Source organism: Falco biarmicus, chromosome 14 (genome assembly GCF_023638135.1).
Source record: "Falco biarmicus isolate bFalBia1 chromosome 14, bFalBia1.pri, whole genome shotgun sequence".
NCBI classification, from domain to species: domain Eukaryota; kingdom Metazoa; phylum Chordata; class Aves; order Falconiformes; family Falconidae; genus Falco; species Falco biarmicus.
In genome coordinates this window covers 23,371,209-23,390,002 of record NC_079301.1, presented here as the reverse complement: position 1 = coordinate 23,390,002, position 18,794 = coordinate 23,371,209, and the positions used below count along the sequence as shown (strand labels likewise).

At 54.2% G+C, this 18,794-nt stretch overlaps 2 protein-coding genes and 1 long non-coding RNA gene across 4 annotated transcripts in view; 2 read left to right on the top strand and 1 right to left on the bottom strand.

Moving 5' to 3' along the window:
* The window catches only part of HDAC8 (histone deacetylase 8), a 38,326-nt gene extending 27,482 nt beyond the window's left edge, over positions 1-10,844 (top strand). For both annotated transcript variants that reach the window (XM_056359599.1, XM_056359600.1), the window contains exons 10-11: positions 3,542-3,647; positions 10,311-10,844. In XM_056359599.1, the coding sequence (XP_056215574.1) occupies positions 3,542-3,647; positions 10,311-10,333 (129 nt within the window). In that variant the 3' untranslated portion in view covers positions 10,334-10,844. The remainder of the gene's footprint in view (positions 1-3,541; positions 3,648-10,310) is intronic.
* LOC130158700 (uncharacterized) lies at positions 10,284-14,245 on the bottom strand. Its single transcript, XR_008825459.1, has 3 exons — positions 14,137-14,245; positions 11,701-11,773; positions 10,284-10,418 (listed from the first exon to the last, which is right to left on the bottom strand). It is a non-coding gene; the product is annotated as an uncharacterized LOC130158700 (long non-coding RNA).
* Positions 14,206-18,530, top strand: RPS4X (ribosomal protein S4 X-linked). Its single transcript, XM_056359602.1, has 7 exons — positions 14,206-14,340; positions 14,540-14,617; positions 15,154-15,334; positions 15,747-15,844; positions 16,856-17,027; positions 17,649-17,806; positions 18,372-18,530. Exons 1-7 carry the CDS (start codon positions 14,338-14,340, stop codon positions 18,471-18,473), a joined length of 792 nt encoding a protein of 263 aa, XP_056215577.1. The 5' UTR covers positions 14,206-14,337; the 3' UTR covers positions 18,474-18,530.
* The last annotated feature ends 264 nt before the right edge of the window (positions 18,531-18,794 follow it).

Here is an 18,794-nt window from a genome sequence, read left to right as displayed (position 1 = left end):
GAAAATATCCTTCCCCTTTAAGAACATTATTGTTTTAGCCTTTTTTTTTCTTTCTTTTTTTTTTTTTCTTTCTCCTCTTTACCTTTTCCTTTCTCCATTTCTCACCTTTTTTTTCCTGGCCTCTATGCCTACTCTTTTCTTCCTCCAACACTTCTTTCCCTTCAGTCGTTCCATGTTCTCATCTCCTGAACCATTACGCCCATCCTCTTTCAGACCACCAAAGCACTTGGTGGTCGTGCACTGCTCCTTTCTCTGGGACACCTGCTGATGGGAGGGAAGACATTTGCAGTTCCAGGTATGCCTCCCTCTGGTTCAAACTTCATCTCCTTTTGGCCTGCTCAGGGCTTCAGGATTGTGCATTGGACATTTGTGATTCTCTCAGTTTTGGCAGGCCTGTGTTTTAGAAGGGAGCAATTGTAAGTTTCCAGGTGAGCTGCTGAATAAGGAGGGGATTTTTAGCTTTCTTTGTGAGTCTTGGTTCTCAATGCTGGTTTTTTTCATTGCTGAAAATGACAGGGTTTTTGCAGGGATGAAAAAGATACATTTTCCCCTGCCACAAATAAACGGATGAATGAGTAGCGTGGCATTTTGTGTTGCTGAAGCATGAGCTTGCCTGCTTGTAACATCCTCCTTGTTATGAGAGATATAGAAACAGAAAGTCTTTCCTGGAGCACTGAAAACCGCCTTTTGTATCCCCTCCAGGCAGCAAGAGCGTGGGTACAAGGTGCTTGTACAAATGACTTGTTTATACTGTCTTCAGAAATACTGAGGCTTAGGCCTCCCACCTCAAAGTGAAAATCAAAGTTATTGGTTAGTTTGGGTGGATTTGCCTCTCTGGGTCCCTGTGGTGGGTCAAAACTCAGCTGATTCCCAGGTGCTGCTTGTTGCTTTTGTCAGTTGATGAGTGGTTGAAGTAATTTCTTTTGTTAGTGCTTCCTCAGAGACAATAAGCACTTCTAGCTGCTGCAAGGAGAAGTGGTCCTGTCCTTACCTCCCTAGCCACCCTGCCACTGGAACAAGGCAGCAGATAGGGAGCAGGGGCTCCTGCCGCTGCCCCTGTGCCCTGCCAGGCTGCGTCTCAGCCCTTGTGTCTTGGTCTGTGACCTGGGTTGGCTGGACATGTATTTTCTGCTGCCACCTGCACAGGAACCTGCTGTGGAGGGGTAGGAAGGTGTTGAACAGCTGGGGCTGTTTGCTTCAGAGCACCTGCATCAGAGCTCTTGGATAAGCCAGTTCAAGGTTTACCAGGCTTGCCCTACTGACCTGCTTTCCGGTGGATGGTGTAAAACCTTGCTGGCCCCAAGCTCTTCTGCGTGACAGTGCTCTGCAACCCGTACTGGGTGGCCCACTGCATGGAGCAGCTCTACAGGATTTTAGTTATTTAATACCTAAAGCTTCCCAACTGTTACAAACTACATCAGTGCAAAAACCCAGGTATTTTTGCCGTTTAACATAGACTTTGAAAAACAGTTGCATGAAGCTGTATTGGTGAAGGAAGTACAAAATGATGCCTTCAATAGGATTTAACTGTGCCTCGTTGTTTCCTAGGCTGGATGTGCTAGACCCACAGTACAAAATCCGCTGTGCCACTTGTGTAATCAGCAGGTTGTGCAGCTGAGACGAGTTACTGAGAGGTGTGCGTTTTCCTTGTGCTCTTTCACAGATGCTGCAGTCCAGATTTTATGTGCATTTCCCTTTTTTCCTGCAAATAAGGCCGCTTGCTTGGTTTGTGGAGTTCAGTGGGCTTTGCCAGTAGAACCTGTGTGCTCTGGGAGTAGCTGTCTCTTCGTCACACCATAAGAGCAAAAAAGTTGACTGGAGGCATCAGCTCTCAGTGAGGACTTCCCAAAACATGTTGGTTGCTTCTGCTCCAGCCATTTGCAGGCTTTCTAAGAAGGAAAGATGTCAGTGTTCTCTCATGTCTGTATTTCAGCTGGGGCTTTCCAAAGCAGTCTCTGGGCAGAGGTGAAGAAAGGAAAATGTTTAGCTATCAAGGAGACTACTTGAGAAAACTGTGAAAGTAGTCTCCTTGAAAAACAGACATCAGTCCTTGGGCTGGCCATGGAGAAGCTTGGAAGAAAAAGGGTTAGCCTGCTAATTAGCTAAACATGTGCTCCCATGCTGCATGATACCACTGGATAAGGCTCTTAATTCAGGCTGGTCCTGGGTCCATCTCTGCTCTGAATAGTCATGGTAGTTTTTTAATGAGCTAAGAGCAGCCACAATGTACTTCCTGCTTCCTGCTGCCCCACATTGGTTTGGGGGACAAATGAGATCTCATTCTCACAGCATTGAAAGCATAGATCAAAACCCTGACTTGCTTAAAAAGGAAATACTTCCCCATTTTTTAAATCAGTTGGCTGGGTCTACAGTAATTGAGCACTGCACAAATGAGACAATGCAGCTGTCAAAATCTGCCTTTTACACTCTTTTTAGTGGAATATTGTGTTGGCCCACAAAAAAGTTGGGCAGACAGCATGTTGCCTGTCCTGACCCAGCTGCCTTGCCCATTCTGTGTAAATAGCTTATGTGCTTAAAGAGTGGGCAGCTCCTTAACGCTGTGATTCACAGGGTGGTAAACTCGGTGTGATTTCAGGTTTGCTTTCAAATGCTGGACTGTAACCTGCAGCATTCAGGAGCTATTTAATTTCCTCATCAGTCCTAGCATGCTGAGGTCTGTTTGGAGAAGCCCTCGTTGCCCCTGCTAGTGCAGAGGTGTCAGTGCTGGGATGCAATATCTGCCACCTCCAATCTCACCCTGAAAGAAAACCCCAGCCCTTTGGATCATTAATAATTGGGAGACTGTAATGCTGTGAATTTCCCTGTCTTTGGTACAGTATCTTTTAAGTCTGGACTAGCTCTCCATGGGGTGAAGCTTTCCGGGGGGGCAGCAAAAGAACCTGTTGCAACTTCAGTGCTGAATTTTTAACCCTGGTGTGCCTGCTGCTTTGCTCAGCACTGTGTGCTTGTGAAACAAAACTGCTGGCAATAATTTGTGATTCTGTGTTACCATGTAGAGGCCATGTGCTGCAGATTTTCTCATTCAGACTCAGCTGCATACTGCTGGAGCACTCAGCCAGGAAAGACACATTATTAATGTTGAAGCACACTAATTTTGCTCTTTCCAGGTGTTTCAGTCACATCAATGCAGTGCTCTGCAACGTGGGGCAGGGAGATGAAAGGAAGGATATCTGATAGGCAGCACTTGAATTTTGTTCATTAAAAAATCTGGTTTGCAGGTAACCATGTGTGAAATTAGTGTCAACAGCTTTCCCAAATAAAACATTGGGATAGACATTTGACTGCTGTTATGTGCACCGCTGAGCTCTGCTTCCCAAGCTCTTGAATTGGCAGCAGCTGTAAACTTCAGGTGTGCACAGACACTGCAGAAGCACCTCTTTCATGTAGTTAAGCTACATGTACCTGTCAGACGGAGGAAAGGTTTTTGCCTTTTTACAAACAGGTACTCATGGGGAGCCCTCACTCCAGCCTCAGCCAGCCAGAGACCTCTCTGCTGACTCTCCTCTCCTCTTTCCTGCAGTTCTTCACAGAGTATGGTCCTGATTATGTGCTGGAGATCACACCGAGCTGCAGACCAGACCGCAACGAACCACAGAGAATTCAAGAAATTCTTAACACTATCAAAGGTGAGTTGTCCAAGCCAAAGCTCCTGCTTCAGGCTTACAGGTCTTTTTTGAGAAGACTTCAGGAAAGCTTGTTGGAGTCCTTCTTGCTGACTAGAAAGATGAACCACATTCACTTGACTGCTCATTGCGTACAACATCATCCATTTCCTGCTTCACTTGGGATTCTCAATGTTAGTAGCACATCAGCCTAGAGCTGTGGGTCCCTGTCAGCAAAAGCGGCCATTGCCTTTCCTCTGGCGGGGCAGAGGAGCACAAGGCCTCATCCTTGTTAGAATCATAGAACAGCCCAGGTTGTAAGGGATGTTAAAGATCATTTGGTCCAACCTTTTGTGGGAAAGGGAGCCTAGATGAGATTATCTAACCCCCTGTCAAGTTGCATCTTGAAAACCTCTAGCGGTAGGGACTCTACCACATCCCTGAGAAGGTTATTCCAGTGATTGATTGTTCCCACTGTAAAAAATTTCTTTCCTATAATGAGGTGAAACCCCTCCTGGTGTGACTCATACCCATTGCCCCTTGACCTCTCCATGTGACTCCTTGTGAAGAGAGAACCTCTCTCCTCTCTGTAGCTGCCCTTCAAGTACTGGAATACTGTGATGAGGTCCCCCTGAGCCTTTTCTTCTCCAGGCAGAAGAGGCCCAGCTCCATCAGTCTTTCCTCATAGGTCAGGTTCTCCAGCCCTGTGATCATCTTCATGGCCCTCCTTTGGACCTTCTCCAGTCTGTCCATGTCTCTTTTGATTTGTGAGGACCAGGACTGGACACAGCGCTCTAGGTGCGGCTGACAAGCACCGTGTGAGTTGATCCCGTCTCTGTCTCTGTTAGTAAAGTCCCTGCAAATGTAGCCCAGGATCCAACTTGCCTTCATTGCTGCAGCAGCATGCTGCTGGATCATGTTCAGCTTGCTGTCCACCAGGACCCCAGGCCCCTTTCAGCAAGACTGCTCCCCAGCCACGCAGATCGTAGCCTGAACTAGGCTCTTTGGTTATTTTGTCCCAGGTGTGGGACCTTGCCCTTGTCTTTGTTAAACTTCATACTGTTCTTGTTAGCCCACTCTTCCAGCTTGTCTGGGTCTTTGTAAGATTGCTCTCCCTTCTGACGTGTCCACCTCAGCAGCCAGTTTGGTGTCAGCAGCAAACTTGGTGAGGTTGCTTTCAGTCCCATCCTCCAGATCATTTATGAAGATGGTGAACAGTGTGGGGCTCAGTATTGATCCCTGGGGGACCCCACTTGTGACAGGCTGCCAGCCTGAGTAAAAACTACTGATCACCACCCTCTGCGTGCTGCCTGTGAGCCAGTTCCCTCCCTACCCACTTTGCAGACCACCTGTCCAATCTGTATCTTGCCAGTTTTTCCAGGAGGAGGCTGTGGGAAACAAGTGTCAAATGCTTTGCTGAAATCCAGGTAAACAACATCCTCTGCTCTCCCCCATGGCAACAAAAGATGTTATTTTGTTGTAGAAGATGACCAGATCACCCTGTCATGCTTTGCCTTTGATAAATCCATGCTCGCTTTTCCTAATCACCTGCTTAATTTGATTTTAGGCTGCTCATAGTTTCTAGGAGGACTTGTTCTGTGACTTTTCCAGGGATTGAAGTAAGACTAATGTGCCTCTAGTTTTCTGGGTCCTGTTTTGGGCCCTCCTTGTAAGTTGGGTGTGACAGTTGCCCTCTTCCTGTAATCGGGGATATCCCCTGATCTCCACAACTTTTCAAATATTGTGGACAGTGGCCTTGCAAACAACGTCAGACACTTCTTTTAACATAGATTTATGTTGGTTGAACCTTTGCAAGAGGTCACGGACCACCCAACACTGCTGGTGAGTGGACACGTGCATTGTAGATGTTCCTATGATCTGGGATCCAGCTGTGCTGGTAAAGACAGGTAGAGAAGGTATTGAGAACCTCTGTCTTGTCAGCATTCTTAGTCATTGGTTTCCCTGCCCATGTTACCAATGGGCCTGTGTCTTCCCTGGGCTTCTGCTTACTGCTCGTGTGTCTGAAGAACCCCTTCTTGTGTTAAGGCTATACTTGAAAAATATGATCATCATCATCATATTTGAAAAATCATGACAATCAGGTGAAGTTCCCAGTGACTGGAGAAAGGGAAGCGTCATGCCTATTTTTAAAAATGGTAAAAAGGATGACCCTGGGAACTACCAGCCAGTCAGCCTCACCTCTGTACCTTGTAAGATCATTTAGCTGATCCTCCTGGAAGCTATCTCAAGGCATTTGGATGACAGGGAGGTGATTAGAGACTGCTAACATGATTTCACAAAAGGCCAGTCGTGCCTGACTCATTTGGTGACTCCTGGAGCGACTGCATTGGTGTATAAGGGAAGAGCAACTGATGTCATCTACCTGGACTTCCATAAGGCTCTTGACTGGTCACACACAACATCCTTGTCTCTAAACTGGAGAGACAGGGATTTGATGGATGGAGTGTTAGATGGATAAGGAATCAGCTGGATGGGCGCATCCGAAGAATTGTAGTCAGTAGCTCAATGTCCAAGTAAAAATGAGTAATGAGTGGTGTTCTCTCAGGGGTCTGCACTGGGACTGATATTGTTCAGTATCCTTATTAATGACAAGACAGTGGGATTGACTACACCCTCAGCAGGTCTGCAGATAACACCGAGCTGAATGGTCAGTTGATACGCTGCAGGGAAGGGATGCCTTCCCAAGAGACTGAGACAGGCTGGAGGACTGGCCCCATGTGAACATCATGAAGTTCAACAAGGCCAAGTGCAAGGTCCTGCACCTGGGTCAGGGTGACCCGCAGTATCAATACAGGCTGGGGGATGAGTGGGTTGGGAGCAGCCCTGCAGAGAGGGACTCAGGGAGACAATGGATGAAAAAACAGATGTGAACCAACAATGTGTGCTTGCAGCCTAGAAAGCTTTGTCTTGGGTGCATCACCAGCAGTGTGGCCAACAGGTCGAGGAAGGGGATTCTCCTTCTCTGCTCTGCTCTGGTGAGACCCCCGGGAGCACTGCACCCAGCTCTGGGGTCCCCAGCGCAAGGAGGACACGGACCTGTTGGAGCGGGGCCAGAGGTGGCCACAGAAATGGTCCGAGGTCTGGAACCCCCCTGCTAGGAGGAGAGGCTGAGAGATCCGGGGTTGCTCAGCCTGGAGAAGGCTCCACGGGGAGACCTTGCTGCGGCGTTTCAACATCTGAAGAAGGGCCGAGAGAGACTTTTTACCAGGCCTGTAGCGACAGGACAAGGGCGACAGTTCTGACCTGAAGGAGGGCAATTCAGCTTGGACATAGGGAAGAAACGTTTTTCGATGAGGGGGCTGAGGGACTGGAGCAGGTTGCCCAGAGAAGCTGTGGATGCTCCATCCCTGGGACTGCTGAAGGTCAGGCTGGGGGCGGGGGGGGTTTGAGCAGCTTCATGTAGTGCGAGATGTCCCTGCCGGTGGCCGGAGAGTTGAACTAGATGGTCTTCAAAGGTCCCTCCCGACCCAAACCCTTCTGTGATTCATTTGATGAGATGAAATGAATTCTGGATGTGGTTGTGAGTGTCATCAGCCTCAGACATGCCCATACAGAGGCTTCCTGCAGAGGAGGGCAGCTAACTACATACAGCTAGACCGAAAAAGCTGGGCGTGTGAGCCCAGGTCTCAGCCTGGATACAGCGATGGTACCATGGCTTAACCTTGTCAGTAAGAGAGAAATCTCTTAGTGGACTGCCTGAGCTGGGGTTTGATGTTTGGGTGCAGGAAGACCTGGAGACTGTGTAGGGCTGAATGAGAGGCAGATGTTGTCAGGGGAATATGTTCCAGCTGCTTCCGATGCATGGTTTTCATTCCCTTTTGTACCACAGTGTCTGAGCTCAGGAGAGGAGAGCTTACATACTTACCTCTTCCCTTGCACCATGACCAGCTTTTCAGTTCCCCAGCAGTGTTTTTCCCCAGTCCAGTGCTGACTCCTAGGCACGCTTCCCAGTTGCTGATAATCCCATTACCACAGCTTGGGGAGCTATCACTTGCCATGCGTACACTCCTCACCTGTTAAAAGCCTGACAGAGTATTTTGCCCCCCTCTGCCTCTTTGGTTTAAATTGCCACTTGTTTCATCAGAAGTCCAAGTTCTGCATGTTTATGCCATAAACTCACATCCTCCTACGTGCAAGTTTGGTTGGAGCTTGTCAGTTAGAGTGAACCCTGCAATGCAGAAATATCTCTGGCACAGAGTCAGCCCTAGTGAAAGTGTTTTCTCTGAGACGGTGCTTTGCTCTGGAGCAATGTTCCCATCCTTTACTCCCAAGAGAGTACTTCAACTCAATGGAAGCAACAATGTGTTGTAGTGACTTATTGAGAGATGAACAACAGGCAAGTGGTTAGACGCCATGCTTGCTGAAATGGGCTTGTAACATGGCACACTACCAGCTGCACCTGGGTCACGTTCAGGCAGTTGTACCCCAGCCTGTTCGAGGGACCGCTGCCTCCTAGGAGGTGCAAACCTGCAGAACTGATTTGTGCCCATCCTTTGGAGACAGGTGACTTCAGTGTGGGTCTGTTGAAACACTTTGGGAATGTTTGGTCCAACACCTGATCACAACTGCTGCACTTTGTTACGTATAGCTCCCCCACTCCTTTTCTCTGCTACACATGATAATTTTTGTTTCCTTTGTTGTCATGTCAGAAAAGATAAGTCTTCTTTACTGTCATATTTAGAAGTGCTGTGTGGGGCATGAGGCAGTTATAAACCCTGCTCCCTACAGATGCTTGACTTACAATCTCCCAACTGCAGCTTAACTAGAACCCCTCTCTTCTGCTGTCAGACCTCAACAGACTGTCTCAGGAGCAAAAAGGCTTGGAAATTCATGCCCTCCTTAGTGTCCTTTCTTCAACATTAGACTTAGGAGAAGGACCAGGGCCCCTGAGCATTGGGAGCAGGGCACTGCAGGCTGTATTCTGCCTGGATGGCACCTCCACACCCTCGAGTGACACTTCCAGCTCAGCTCACAGCCACTGCCCCTGGGAGCTGAGCACATTCCTGAAGGAACTGCAATGTCACAGCTGCTGCAAGCACTGCATCTGATGAGGACGTATATTTTGTGCCTAGGAAACCTTCCATGTTTGTGGAAGGAAATGGTTTTAGTAGCTGTGGATTTCTAGGGGAGGGAGGGAGACAGGTGGATCCCAGACATCTTTGTCTTTCCTGATAGTACTTGTCAAAGAAGCCAGATGTGTACTTGAAGACCAGGTGGCTTGAGCGTGGTCAGTGGTGCAGATGGGCTGCTTGTCTGCTTGGGAAGGGGTCTGAGACCCCAAGTTTGGTCAGCCCTGCATTCAGTGCTCTACTAGTCCCAGGCAATGTTGCGTTTTCCTGCGCAGTGGCCAGGATACCTCCCATGCACATCCAGACCTGTGGGTGAGCACCCAAAGGCTTCCCAGCCAGCATCACGTGTGGCTGAAATGGAGCAGGAAGCTCAGGGGCTGGGTAGCGAGATTCCCTCTGTCACACCACCTGCTGAGAGGAAAACTCACACCCGTGGCAGAGGGGAGAGCAGAGAAACCCTGTTCCTCACTCCACAGCCACCACAGAAGCTGGTCCAAGAGCCCAGTGCTTTCCAGGACTGGTTTTCCCTGCAGTGAGTTTTCCACTGGGCTTGCCGCGGCCATGCTGGAGGCAACAGGAGCGAGTGGGGCGAGAAGGGTCCATCCTCCTTGGCAGTGAAATGGTGACAGATGGAGCAAGGCAGAATTGCAGCCCCTACCCCAGGCTGCACAGAGGTGTGTGGCACCGCCAGTGCTGGGAGAACGGGCCTGCTGGGTGCTGAACAGGCTGACACCAGTAGAGCTATGGCTCCTGCTCTTAACTGTTGACTCCCAGCGCTGCTTTGCTGCCTGCTGGGCTTTCCATCCCCTCATTCTCCAGCATCTGTGGCCCCAGCTGCAGCTCATGTAAGTGTAGAGCATCCAGTCCCCCAGCATGCAGGAAAAGTCATCATCATCTGCTTGGGATGTGAACCACCGTGTTTAAAGGGAAACTATGGGTGGGAGGCAGCAGGAAGAGGACAGGGACCGCCAGCCCAGCCTGCAGGCTCTCTTTAGCACACTTAGCTGCTCCAGAATTGAGGGTTGACTGCCCAGTGCTTTGCCTGGGGTCCCACAAAACCGCAGCTACTCTTTTTTAAAATTTTATTTTTAAAATTTTTTAATTTTTTTAAATTTTTAAAATTTTTTTATTTCAAGCCTAAGGTGAGACCCTGGTCTGCTTTTGGCAGGAACGTGTACTGTCCTTGGGACCAGTTCCCATGGCACTAGGGTGGAGAGGAGGAGAGGAACAGCATCTCTCTAGAGCTGCAAGGCAGGCATCTATGGTGTGCATTCCTGGCAGTGCATCTAGCCTGGAGGAAGGATGAGGCAGCAGGGAACACGTGCCTTTCTGGTGCTTGCCCATGAATCCTAAATCAGTGATCAGCCTGCAGGAGACGGAAGTGGTGGCAGGATCTCCCTTTGGTAGTTCCCAAAGTCTTTTTCACAACCTCTGCGAAAGGAGTGAGGGGCCAGCAGGGATCCAGGTCTGCACCGAGGCTGGCATTCCTGTATCACTGTGTGATCCATCAGGCAAGTGGGCGGCACCCCTGCCCCAACCAGGCCGTCAGGCTGAAGTATCAGTGGAAATATCCTTTTCTGCCTCCTTTTATTTGCAGGGAATCTGAAGCATGTTGTTTAGTGGAGAAGAAAGGCTCAGGTTTCCACAAGAGCATTTCCGGTGGGGAAGACAGTGTGTTTATGTGAGCAGCTGGTGAATCTTGTGGCTGCAGGGGAAATTTGGAAGAAATTACTGTTGGTTGGTTGATTTTTTTCAAGAAGAAAAGCTGCTGCGCACCACAAGCACCGTGGCTTTACCCAGGCAGGAGCGTGGGCCCTTCAGCCACAGCCTTCCAGTGGCAGCAGAGCCTCCCTTGCTCCTTCCTCTTAACACCACAGAGTTTATTCTCACAACTGGTTTTAAATGTTTTTTAAGAGAGGGACTTCTTGGAGCTGTGAACCTTCCCCAGCTGGAGCCCAGTGCCACATTGGCTTTCTGGCAGGAGCACAGCCTCTGAGCTGCCCACCTGGGGAGCAGTGCTGAGGACCATCCAGGGCCTGAGACATGGGCTGTGCCTCACAGTCACAGAAAGGCACAGCCATTGTGCTTCTAACTGGGATTTTTTTAAAAAAATAAAGTATCTGAAATACTCTTCCTGCCCTTTCCTTTCTTCTGGAGCCTACCCTGGCTTGCCAGTGCTCTTTTCCACAGTACTTCACGTGTTCAGCAGAGGTCCAGCCAGTGCTGGAAAGCAAAGATCTAACAGTCACGTTTGTGACTGTCCCTTCTAAGCCCCATCACGTAAGGCAGCACAGACCACCACCCAGGGTGATGGGTGGGCTCCTGAAATCCTGTGCAGAGGGGCCAGACCCCAGGCACGCTAGCCAGAATGTCAAGGGAGATGCAGGGCAGGGGGGCAGTTCCTGTCCCAGGTCTCGGATGAACCTCCAGATATCCCAGCACCCCCTGAGAGCTGCTACTCAACCTCTCAGCGAGGAGGCAGGTACCTGGGGCAGATCTCTCCCAGTACCTTGTCTCCTCCTTTGCCTGGCCCGCAGAGCTTTCTTGTGCTGTTTCTTTTTAAAGATGTCTAGTCACTGTGGGAAAGTATATTTCCTGTTGCTTTAATAGATTATGCTGGAATAAATAGCAAGATGAAGGGACTCCCAGCCTGGTCTGGCTTTGTTTTGATCTCTTGCTTTTCACTGCCAATCCAAACAACAGGAAATCCAGCATGGGGGGATTTCAGCTGGATGTAGCTCCGGTGTCCCCACAGTGACTCCCGACCCCCTCCCTGCTGCCCCCCCATGTGCCCCCCACACCTGCTGTGATGGGGTGGCGGAAGACTGGCCTTGTTTGGTGACAGCTGGCAGGAGGCTGGCACTGCCACTGGCACAGCAAAGGCTGTCGGTGTCTGGGGGAGATGTCAGCCCTGGAGACAGTTCAGCCAGGAGAAAAGTGAGGTATGAGAGAGCAGAGAAGCTGGCTGGCTCCTCCCTCCGACCCACCTGAGGGCCACACGGGCTCTGTCCCTGCACCAGGCATAGGTGCTTCAGCACAGGCACTGCTTCGGGAACACAACTGGGAAAACAAATAAATAGGAAAAAGCCCAAGTGTCATGCATTGTGGCATTAAATGGGGTTTAGCTGTGGTGCAGGGAGAACTGTACTTGGGGATGGGACTGCAGGGACACGGCACCCCAAACCAGGAAGGTTGGCCACCCACAGACAGCTGGGGAAGCGGAGGCAAGGGGGTAAAGCACCCCCTGCACTGTCTCCATCCACAGCCCTGAAAGCAGAGAGGCAACTGGAGCTCAGCTTGGCGCAAACCAAGAAAACTGCAAAGGGTGGGACAAAGGTTTGGGGGGTACAGGCAGTGCCCCCTCAGCTGGCCCCATCACACCCAAATCTCCCCTGCAGCTGGCTGAGGGCACTAGCCCACATATGTCACCCTTGTCAGCCCTGGCACCAACTGAACCCCCTTCTTTGCCCCCCACCCTAGATAGGTATTACAAGTGTGACCCCAGCCTGGACAGGGGGCACAGCCTGGACAGGGGGCACATGGGGGTTCCCGCCCAAGATGTTGGAGGGCAAGGGGGAGAACATGTGGGGGTTAGGGGTGTCCAGGCTGGATGGGGGAAGCGTGAGAGGTCCCAGCCTGAACTGGGACGACACGGAAGGACTGAGCCTGGAAGCGGGGTGCACGGGGGTCCGGCCGGGCACAGGAGGGGCAGGCGGTGCTGGTACCGCCCCGGGAGCCGTCCCGCCCCGTCTCATCCCTCCCAGGCTGCCCACTGGCCTCGGTCTGCTTCGCCCTTCCCAGCGGCGCCGGCGGCCCGGGCGGTGCGGGGCGTGAGGCCGAGCCCAGGTAAGCGCTGGGGGAGCCGGGGCGCCGCTCCCCGCCCCGCGCCAGCCTCCCACCCCGGCTGGGGACCCCGTCGGACACGTTCAACCGTCCAGGGCGGGGGGGCCGGGCGCTCGCGCCCCGCTGAGCGCTGCCGTGTCCCCGCAGGCCCCGGAGGAGATGGACTCCCTGCGGGCCGCCCCCCGGAGCACGAAGGACCACGAGGTGGCGGCGACCCTGCGCTACCCGTCCGGCACCGGGGCCGAGGAGCTGCCGGCTGCTGCTGGGGGGGCTCCGCCGGCCCCCGTGGTCCTGCGGGCGGGTGTCCATCTCTTGGCCAGCGTGCCCCTTCAGAAACTCAACAGCAAGCACTGCACCGCGGGGGGCGGGGGGGCGCTGCCCCAAGCAGTCCGGCTCGCCGCCCAGCTGGGGCCAGCCGATGCAGCTGCGGGGCACGGGGGGTCGTCCCCCCGCCACCGCCGGCCCCGGCATCATCAACTCGGACCCGGTGGACGAGGAGGTGCTCAGGGCATTGGTGCTGGAGCTTGGCCTCTACAGAGCGGACGAGCTACCAGAGCCCTGGCTCGCCCATCACGAGTTCATCTTCCCCGCACGCCGGCTGCTGAGGCTGGAGGGCGCTTGGGGAGGGGGGAGACCTTCTGCGTCGCTCCAGCGGGAGACTCGCCGTCGGTGCCGCTGGGCGCGGGGATCGCCCCGGCTGCCCCACCGGGGCCGAGGGCCGGCGCTGCGGGCAGGCTGGGGACTCTCGACCTCGGGGCTGGAGGAGGGGTGGCCCGCCCCAACGCGAAGCCGCCTAGGCAGAGGTCTCAAGCTGCTGTCTTCATAAAATCTGGAAGGACCCTCTGCCCCCTTCCCTGTTCACCTCAGCGTTGGACGTGGGGACAAAGGGCGGTCCATCTCTGCCGGGGGACCCCGTGGAAAATGGCCCATCCGGGGTTGAGGAGGCTTTGCCCCCACAGCCTCCGTGCCTCCTCCCGGCTTTATGGTGGCGCCAGAGGTGCCATCTGCAGTGTCCCCGCCATGTCACCCCCGAGGATGGCACCTCTGTTCCCGCCTGCGCCCCGCTGCGGGAGTGATGCTGCGGGGGGCGCTCCACTCGGGGGCACACGCCAGCCTACTCAGGGAGCCCAGCCGGGCACAGCTGGCCCCCGAGCAGCCTTCGAGAGCGGGCGCTCAGGCCCGGAGTCAGGTTCGAGGGTCTGCGTGGGGTCCCAGCTCCACCCCGGGGCGGATCCGTGGGCGAGGGGCGGGCGGTGGCCTGGCACGCATATCCCGGGCTCGGCTCCCGGAGCAGCTGGGGTACCCGGAGTCTCCGAGCCCCTGCGACCCGGAGGGGGTGTCTATGCGCGCGCCACCCCCGCCCCTCTCACACCTCCCCCAAACCGCTGGAGCACAACGTGGGGGGCTGTCCCACGGCACCGGCAGGGCCGGGAGGGATCCGGTCCCCCGCCCTCCGCCTCCGTTCCCCTCCCGGCACCGGGACAGCCGCCCGCTGCTGGAAGCGGGGCGCCCCGTCCCTTCCCCCCTGCAAGCGGCCTCGACGGGGCCACCCCACCTGTCTGATGCCCGCCCCCCCTCACCTCCCGTGGGCAGCACGTTAGTAGGGCACCGCGGGGAGCGCCGGGCCTGTCCCGCGGGGAGGGCGCACGCACCTCGTCAGCCCCAGCACTGGGCGGTGCTGGACCTCCGGGCCGGTAGGAGGCGCCCCGCGGCGTAACCGCCGCGCTCACGGATATCAGCGGCGGCCCGGAAGCGGCGGCCCTTTCCGGCGGAGCGCAGCTATGGTAAGGGAGCGGCGCGGCCGCTCTGCGTTGCCATCCGCCGCCATCCACCGTCCGCTGCGGGCTGCCGCTGTCCCGCCGCGTCGAGGGGCGCGGGAGAGAGCCCACCGGCGCGGGGCCGGGGCGGGCCGGGCCCGGCGCGGGGCGGGGGGGGGACCCGGGCCTGGCCGCGGCCCGTAACGCGTCCTGTCCTGCCCCTTAGGCCCGCGGACCTAAGAAGCACCTGAAGCGCGTGGCTGCGCCCAAGCACTGGATGCTGGACAAGCTGACGGGTGTCTTCGTGAGTCGGGGACGGGGCTGGGGACGGGCTGTCCGTGGTAGCGGCCTTTCCCGCTGTCTGCGGGCCTAGGCGGCTTTGCGGTCTAACCAAGGGACTGCTCAGCCGCGCTGCTCGGGCATGCCGCTCTGGAGTGCGCAGGGGCAGCTGGCCAGTTCCCGGGAGAAGGGGACGCATGCGGTTAGGGGCTTTGCAAACGGCTTCCGTGTTTCCCCCGTTTGCAAGGGATATGGCAGTGGTGTGGTTGGCTGCTCTCTTTTAACCTGCTTGTGGTTTTCCTTCACAGGGGGGAGGGTTAGTAGATGGTTGTACTGTGCTGGGAGCAGTGCCTTGTGAGGCTGGCAAGACTTTGCAAAAGGGCGCTGTGAATAGCAAGAAAAGATATCTCCAGCCTATCACTGCCTGCTTAGCAGTTAGGCTCCATGCAGCTGTCCTTGGGTGCTGCTGCAAGAGCTGACAGGGTGGTAGCATTCTTCTCCTGGGGACCGTCAATGCTGCTCCTGTGCTTGGAACATCCAGCAGAAGACTTCTGTTTGCAGGCACCCCGTCCATCGACAGGCCCTCATAAGCTGAGAGAATGCCTTCCGCTCATCATCTTCCTGCGGAACAGGCTGAAGTATGCCCTGACAGGAGATGAGGTCAAGAAGATTTGCATGCAGAGGTTCATCAAGATAGATGGCAAAGTCCGCACAGACATCACTTACCCTGCGGGCTTCATGGGTGAGCGGGGAGGACTGGGGGCAGGTACCCCAGGCCGCTCTGTTGCACTGGTGGAGGGATGTTTTGTGGGCTGGCACGATTGGGGGAGGGGAAGATGTTTTCCCAGTGGAATTGAAGATAAATATAAGCAGTTTTTAGTTTGGAGTTGTGCACTGCAACAACTACCAAAGCCAGATATCTGTAGCCGATAACTGCAGCCTGCTTGCATATGCATAAATTGCTGTTCAGACTTCAGCCTGTGGCAGTTTTTCCTAATTTGCACTGTATCACAGTCAAAGGTGTGAGCCTGTGTGAGCCATCATTCAAGCCTGAAGCATTTAGCTGTCCCTAGTTCTTTTTAAATGTGTGCTGAGTTACAGTGTGGGATAACATAGCTGATAACATCTGCTGTTCTGTTTCCCTCTGAAATCAGATGTCATCAGCATCGAGAAGACAGGTGAGCATTTCCGCTTGGTGTATGATACCAAGGGCCGGTTTGCTGTTCACCGCATCACAGCTGAAGAGGCCAAGGTAGGGGCTTCAGCTTGGCGCAAGTGTGGGTGCAGTTTGGTTTGGTCAGGGTGGTGTTTCCTCTTTGGTATCTCCTGAATGGGGGCTTTTGGCTGTCTTCCTTGAGAGCTGTGTCTATGCCACCCTTGAGAAGATAAAAGCCTTCAGGGCTGGGGTATGAAGCCTTGGGTGGGTGGAAATCTGTGACACGAGAGCAACTCCCAGATGACTGCAGGTGCATTGTCTGGTGCTTGGAATAACCACTGTTGGCAAGGGCTGGGTTATCCTCACAGGGAGCTTTGGGTGGGGATGGCTCTGCTGCAGCATGGTGAGCCTTAGCATAGGGCTCCACAGGCTAACAGGGATCAGAAACATTTTACTGCCTGTGGTGCAAAAGCCTTGAACTCCTTCCCAGTCTGCTGTAGAAGTGTTGACAAAACTGCCCTCTTACCCTGGCTGTCGGGGAGCAGCTCCTGCATATATATTCCAACCCAAGCATGTGATGTGCCTGAGCTGCGAGAGTGCACTCTCCTTCGCCTGTCCTTCCTAAGGGCAGGGTGTGCAGGAGCACAGTGATGCTGAGGGGAGAGCTGACTGTGCTGTAGCCAGGTATGATGTGTGTTTGGGGCCTTTTCACTCCCCCATCATAAGCTTTTGCCTTTGGCTACCGCTCTGTGTTGACCCATGAGTCCCAAAGTGGCTGTGAAGGAGTTGGAGGTGAAGGGCAAGGGGGAAGCCAGGGTGCCCTGGAGGAGGGATACTGATCTCTCTCAGGTCCTGAAGAAAGGCAGCGTCTGCCTCCACTGTCTGACTGCAGGCTTCAGGGCAAAATGAGGAAACTGCCCTGGTATTGCTGGGGCAGTGACCTGGGAAATTCACTGCCTAGGCTCCTGTTGCAAGCCCTGGAGTGTCTAGGTGTTTTGCTTGGGGTCTGAGGCCTGCTGTGGCTGGTGGCTCTCTGGGGGACAATAGTCCTCTGGTCTGTGGTGCCGCTTGCTGCCTCAGCTGAGCAGTGTTGGGTTTTGTTTGCAGTACAAGCTGTGCAAGGTAAGGAAGATCTTTGTGGGCACCAAAGGAATCCCTCATCTGGTCACCCATGATGCCCGCACCATCCGCTATCCAGACCCCCTCATCAAGGTGAATGATACAGTCCAGATTGACCTGGAGACAGGCAAGATCACAGATTTCATAAAGTTTGACACAGGTACGTCCTGCATCCAATGTAAAACACTTGCCCACTGTGGAGAGCTCTATGGAAGTTAAATGCTAATGCCAGATATTTGCTCTGAAATAGAGTGGTGACAGCCTTGGGAAAGGGGTTGTTTCCCTGAGGCATATCCAGCTGGAACAGGGATTTCTCCCATTGCCATGTGCTGGCAGTGGGAGGCATTTGGCATAGAGATTTGGAGTGATCTTGAGAGCAAGCAGATGCCATATAGAAGCAGGAAGCTGGTGGAAAGGTTGCTTGAGCTTGGCTCTTACAGGGCTGTGGCTCTGGGCAGCCATAGGGAGATTCCTGTCTTTGCTGTGGGAGGTTTCAGCTGCAGAGCCATGAGCAGTGCTGGGACAAGTGGTATGGGAGCACCTCCTTGGTGCTTGTGCAACTGAGACGGTGTTGGGGAATGTTTGGTACAGGCCTTGGGCTCAGAGAGCGGTTTGGCTCTATGAGGTTCCTGTGGGATACAGGTGTCACCAGGTGCTCTGGGGGCCAGTGCAGCTCTCTCCCTGCCCTTCTCAAGCACTGCACCTCAAAGAGCCCAAGCAGAAGGGCTTCACCAGATCCCCTGGTGCCAGCTCTTGTCATGCCCATCTTCCTTCACCCCAGGTAACCTGTGCATGGTGACCGGCGGTGCCAACTTGGGCCGTATTGGGGTGATCACCAACCGGGAGAGACACCCTGGCTCATTTGACGTGGTTCATGTGAAGGATGCCAATGGCAATAGCTTTGCCACCAGGCTCTCCAACATCTTCGTTATTGGCAAAGTAAGCCTGCACGGACACGATGCGGGTGGGTTCGTGGGTTCTCTCCCGTTGCTGGGGGCTGCTGGCTGACACCGAGAGGCGTGGGTGTTGTCCGTGGGCAGCTGCCTTCCCACACGGTGAAGCTTCAGCACTGGCATCAGCTGTGGCTCTGCTCCTGGTGGTTCTGCCTGCTCCGGGCTGAGCGCTCTGGGAAGGGGAAGCATCCATGAGTGTAGGAATGGGGATGTTTCCGAGGAGCAGCCCTGTGGTTTTCTAAACCTTCTGAGTACTGGGAGCCGAGCAGCGCTGGGCTCTGGGTGTGCCCGGGGCAGCTGCTCTGGCTGAGAGCGCCCTTCCCCTGCGATGCCTCTGCTGTCTCGCTGTCTGCCATGGGCTCTCCTGCCAGGTTGGAAGGGGGTGGCGTTTCTGTCTTGGCTGAAGTGCATTCTTGATGGACGCGACCAGAAGGGGCAGATGTAGGCCTGTACGCCTTCAGCACCTTCCTAAGGGGCTTGTGCTGCTTTCCCCCCACAAAGAGGGAGAGCCTGTGTTTCATGATGTGAGGTGCTTCTTCTCTCTCCTGCAGGGCAACAAGCCGTGGATCTCCCTGCCCCGTGGAAAGGGTATCCGCCTGACCATTGCTGAAGAAAGAGACAAGAGACTGGCAGCCAAGCAGAGCAGTGGGTGAGCTCCAGCTCGGGTCAGCCGTGGTCCTTTCAGTGTATTAATTAAACCGTTTACCAAATGTCTGAGTGGCTGAGGAGCATCCAAGGGCTGGAGGGAGCCGTGCTGTGCCAGTGTGAAGCCACACTCTGCTCTCTAGAAGGGCCTGCTGATGCGGGGAGACTCCTGGTGACCCGACCAATCACCAGAACCATCTTCCAGAAGGGCAAGGGGGAGCGGTAGGAGACCCTCCAGGCTGGTCCGTTCCTGGGAAGGTGCTGGCAGAAACGCTCCTGGACACCGTTCCCAGGGCCATGCTGGAGGAGCAGGGCTCTGGAAGAGCCAG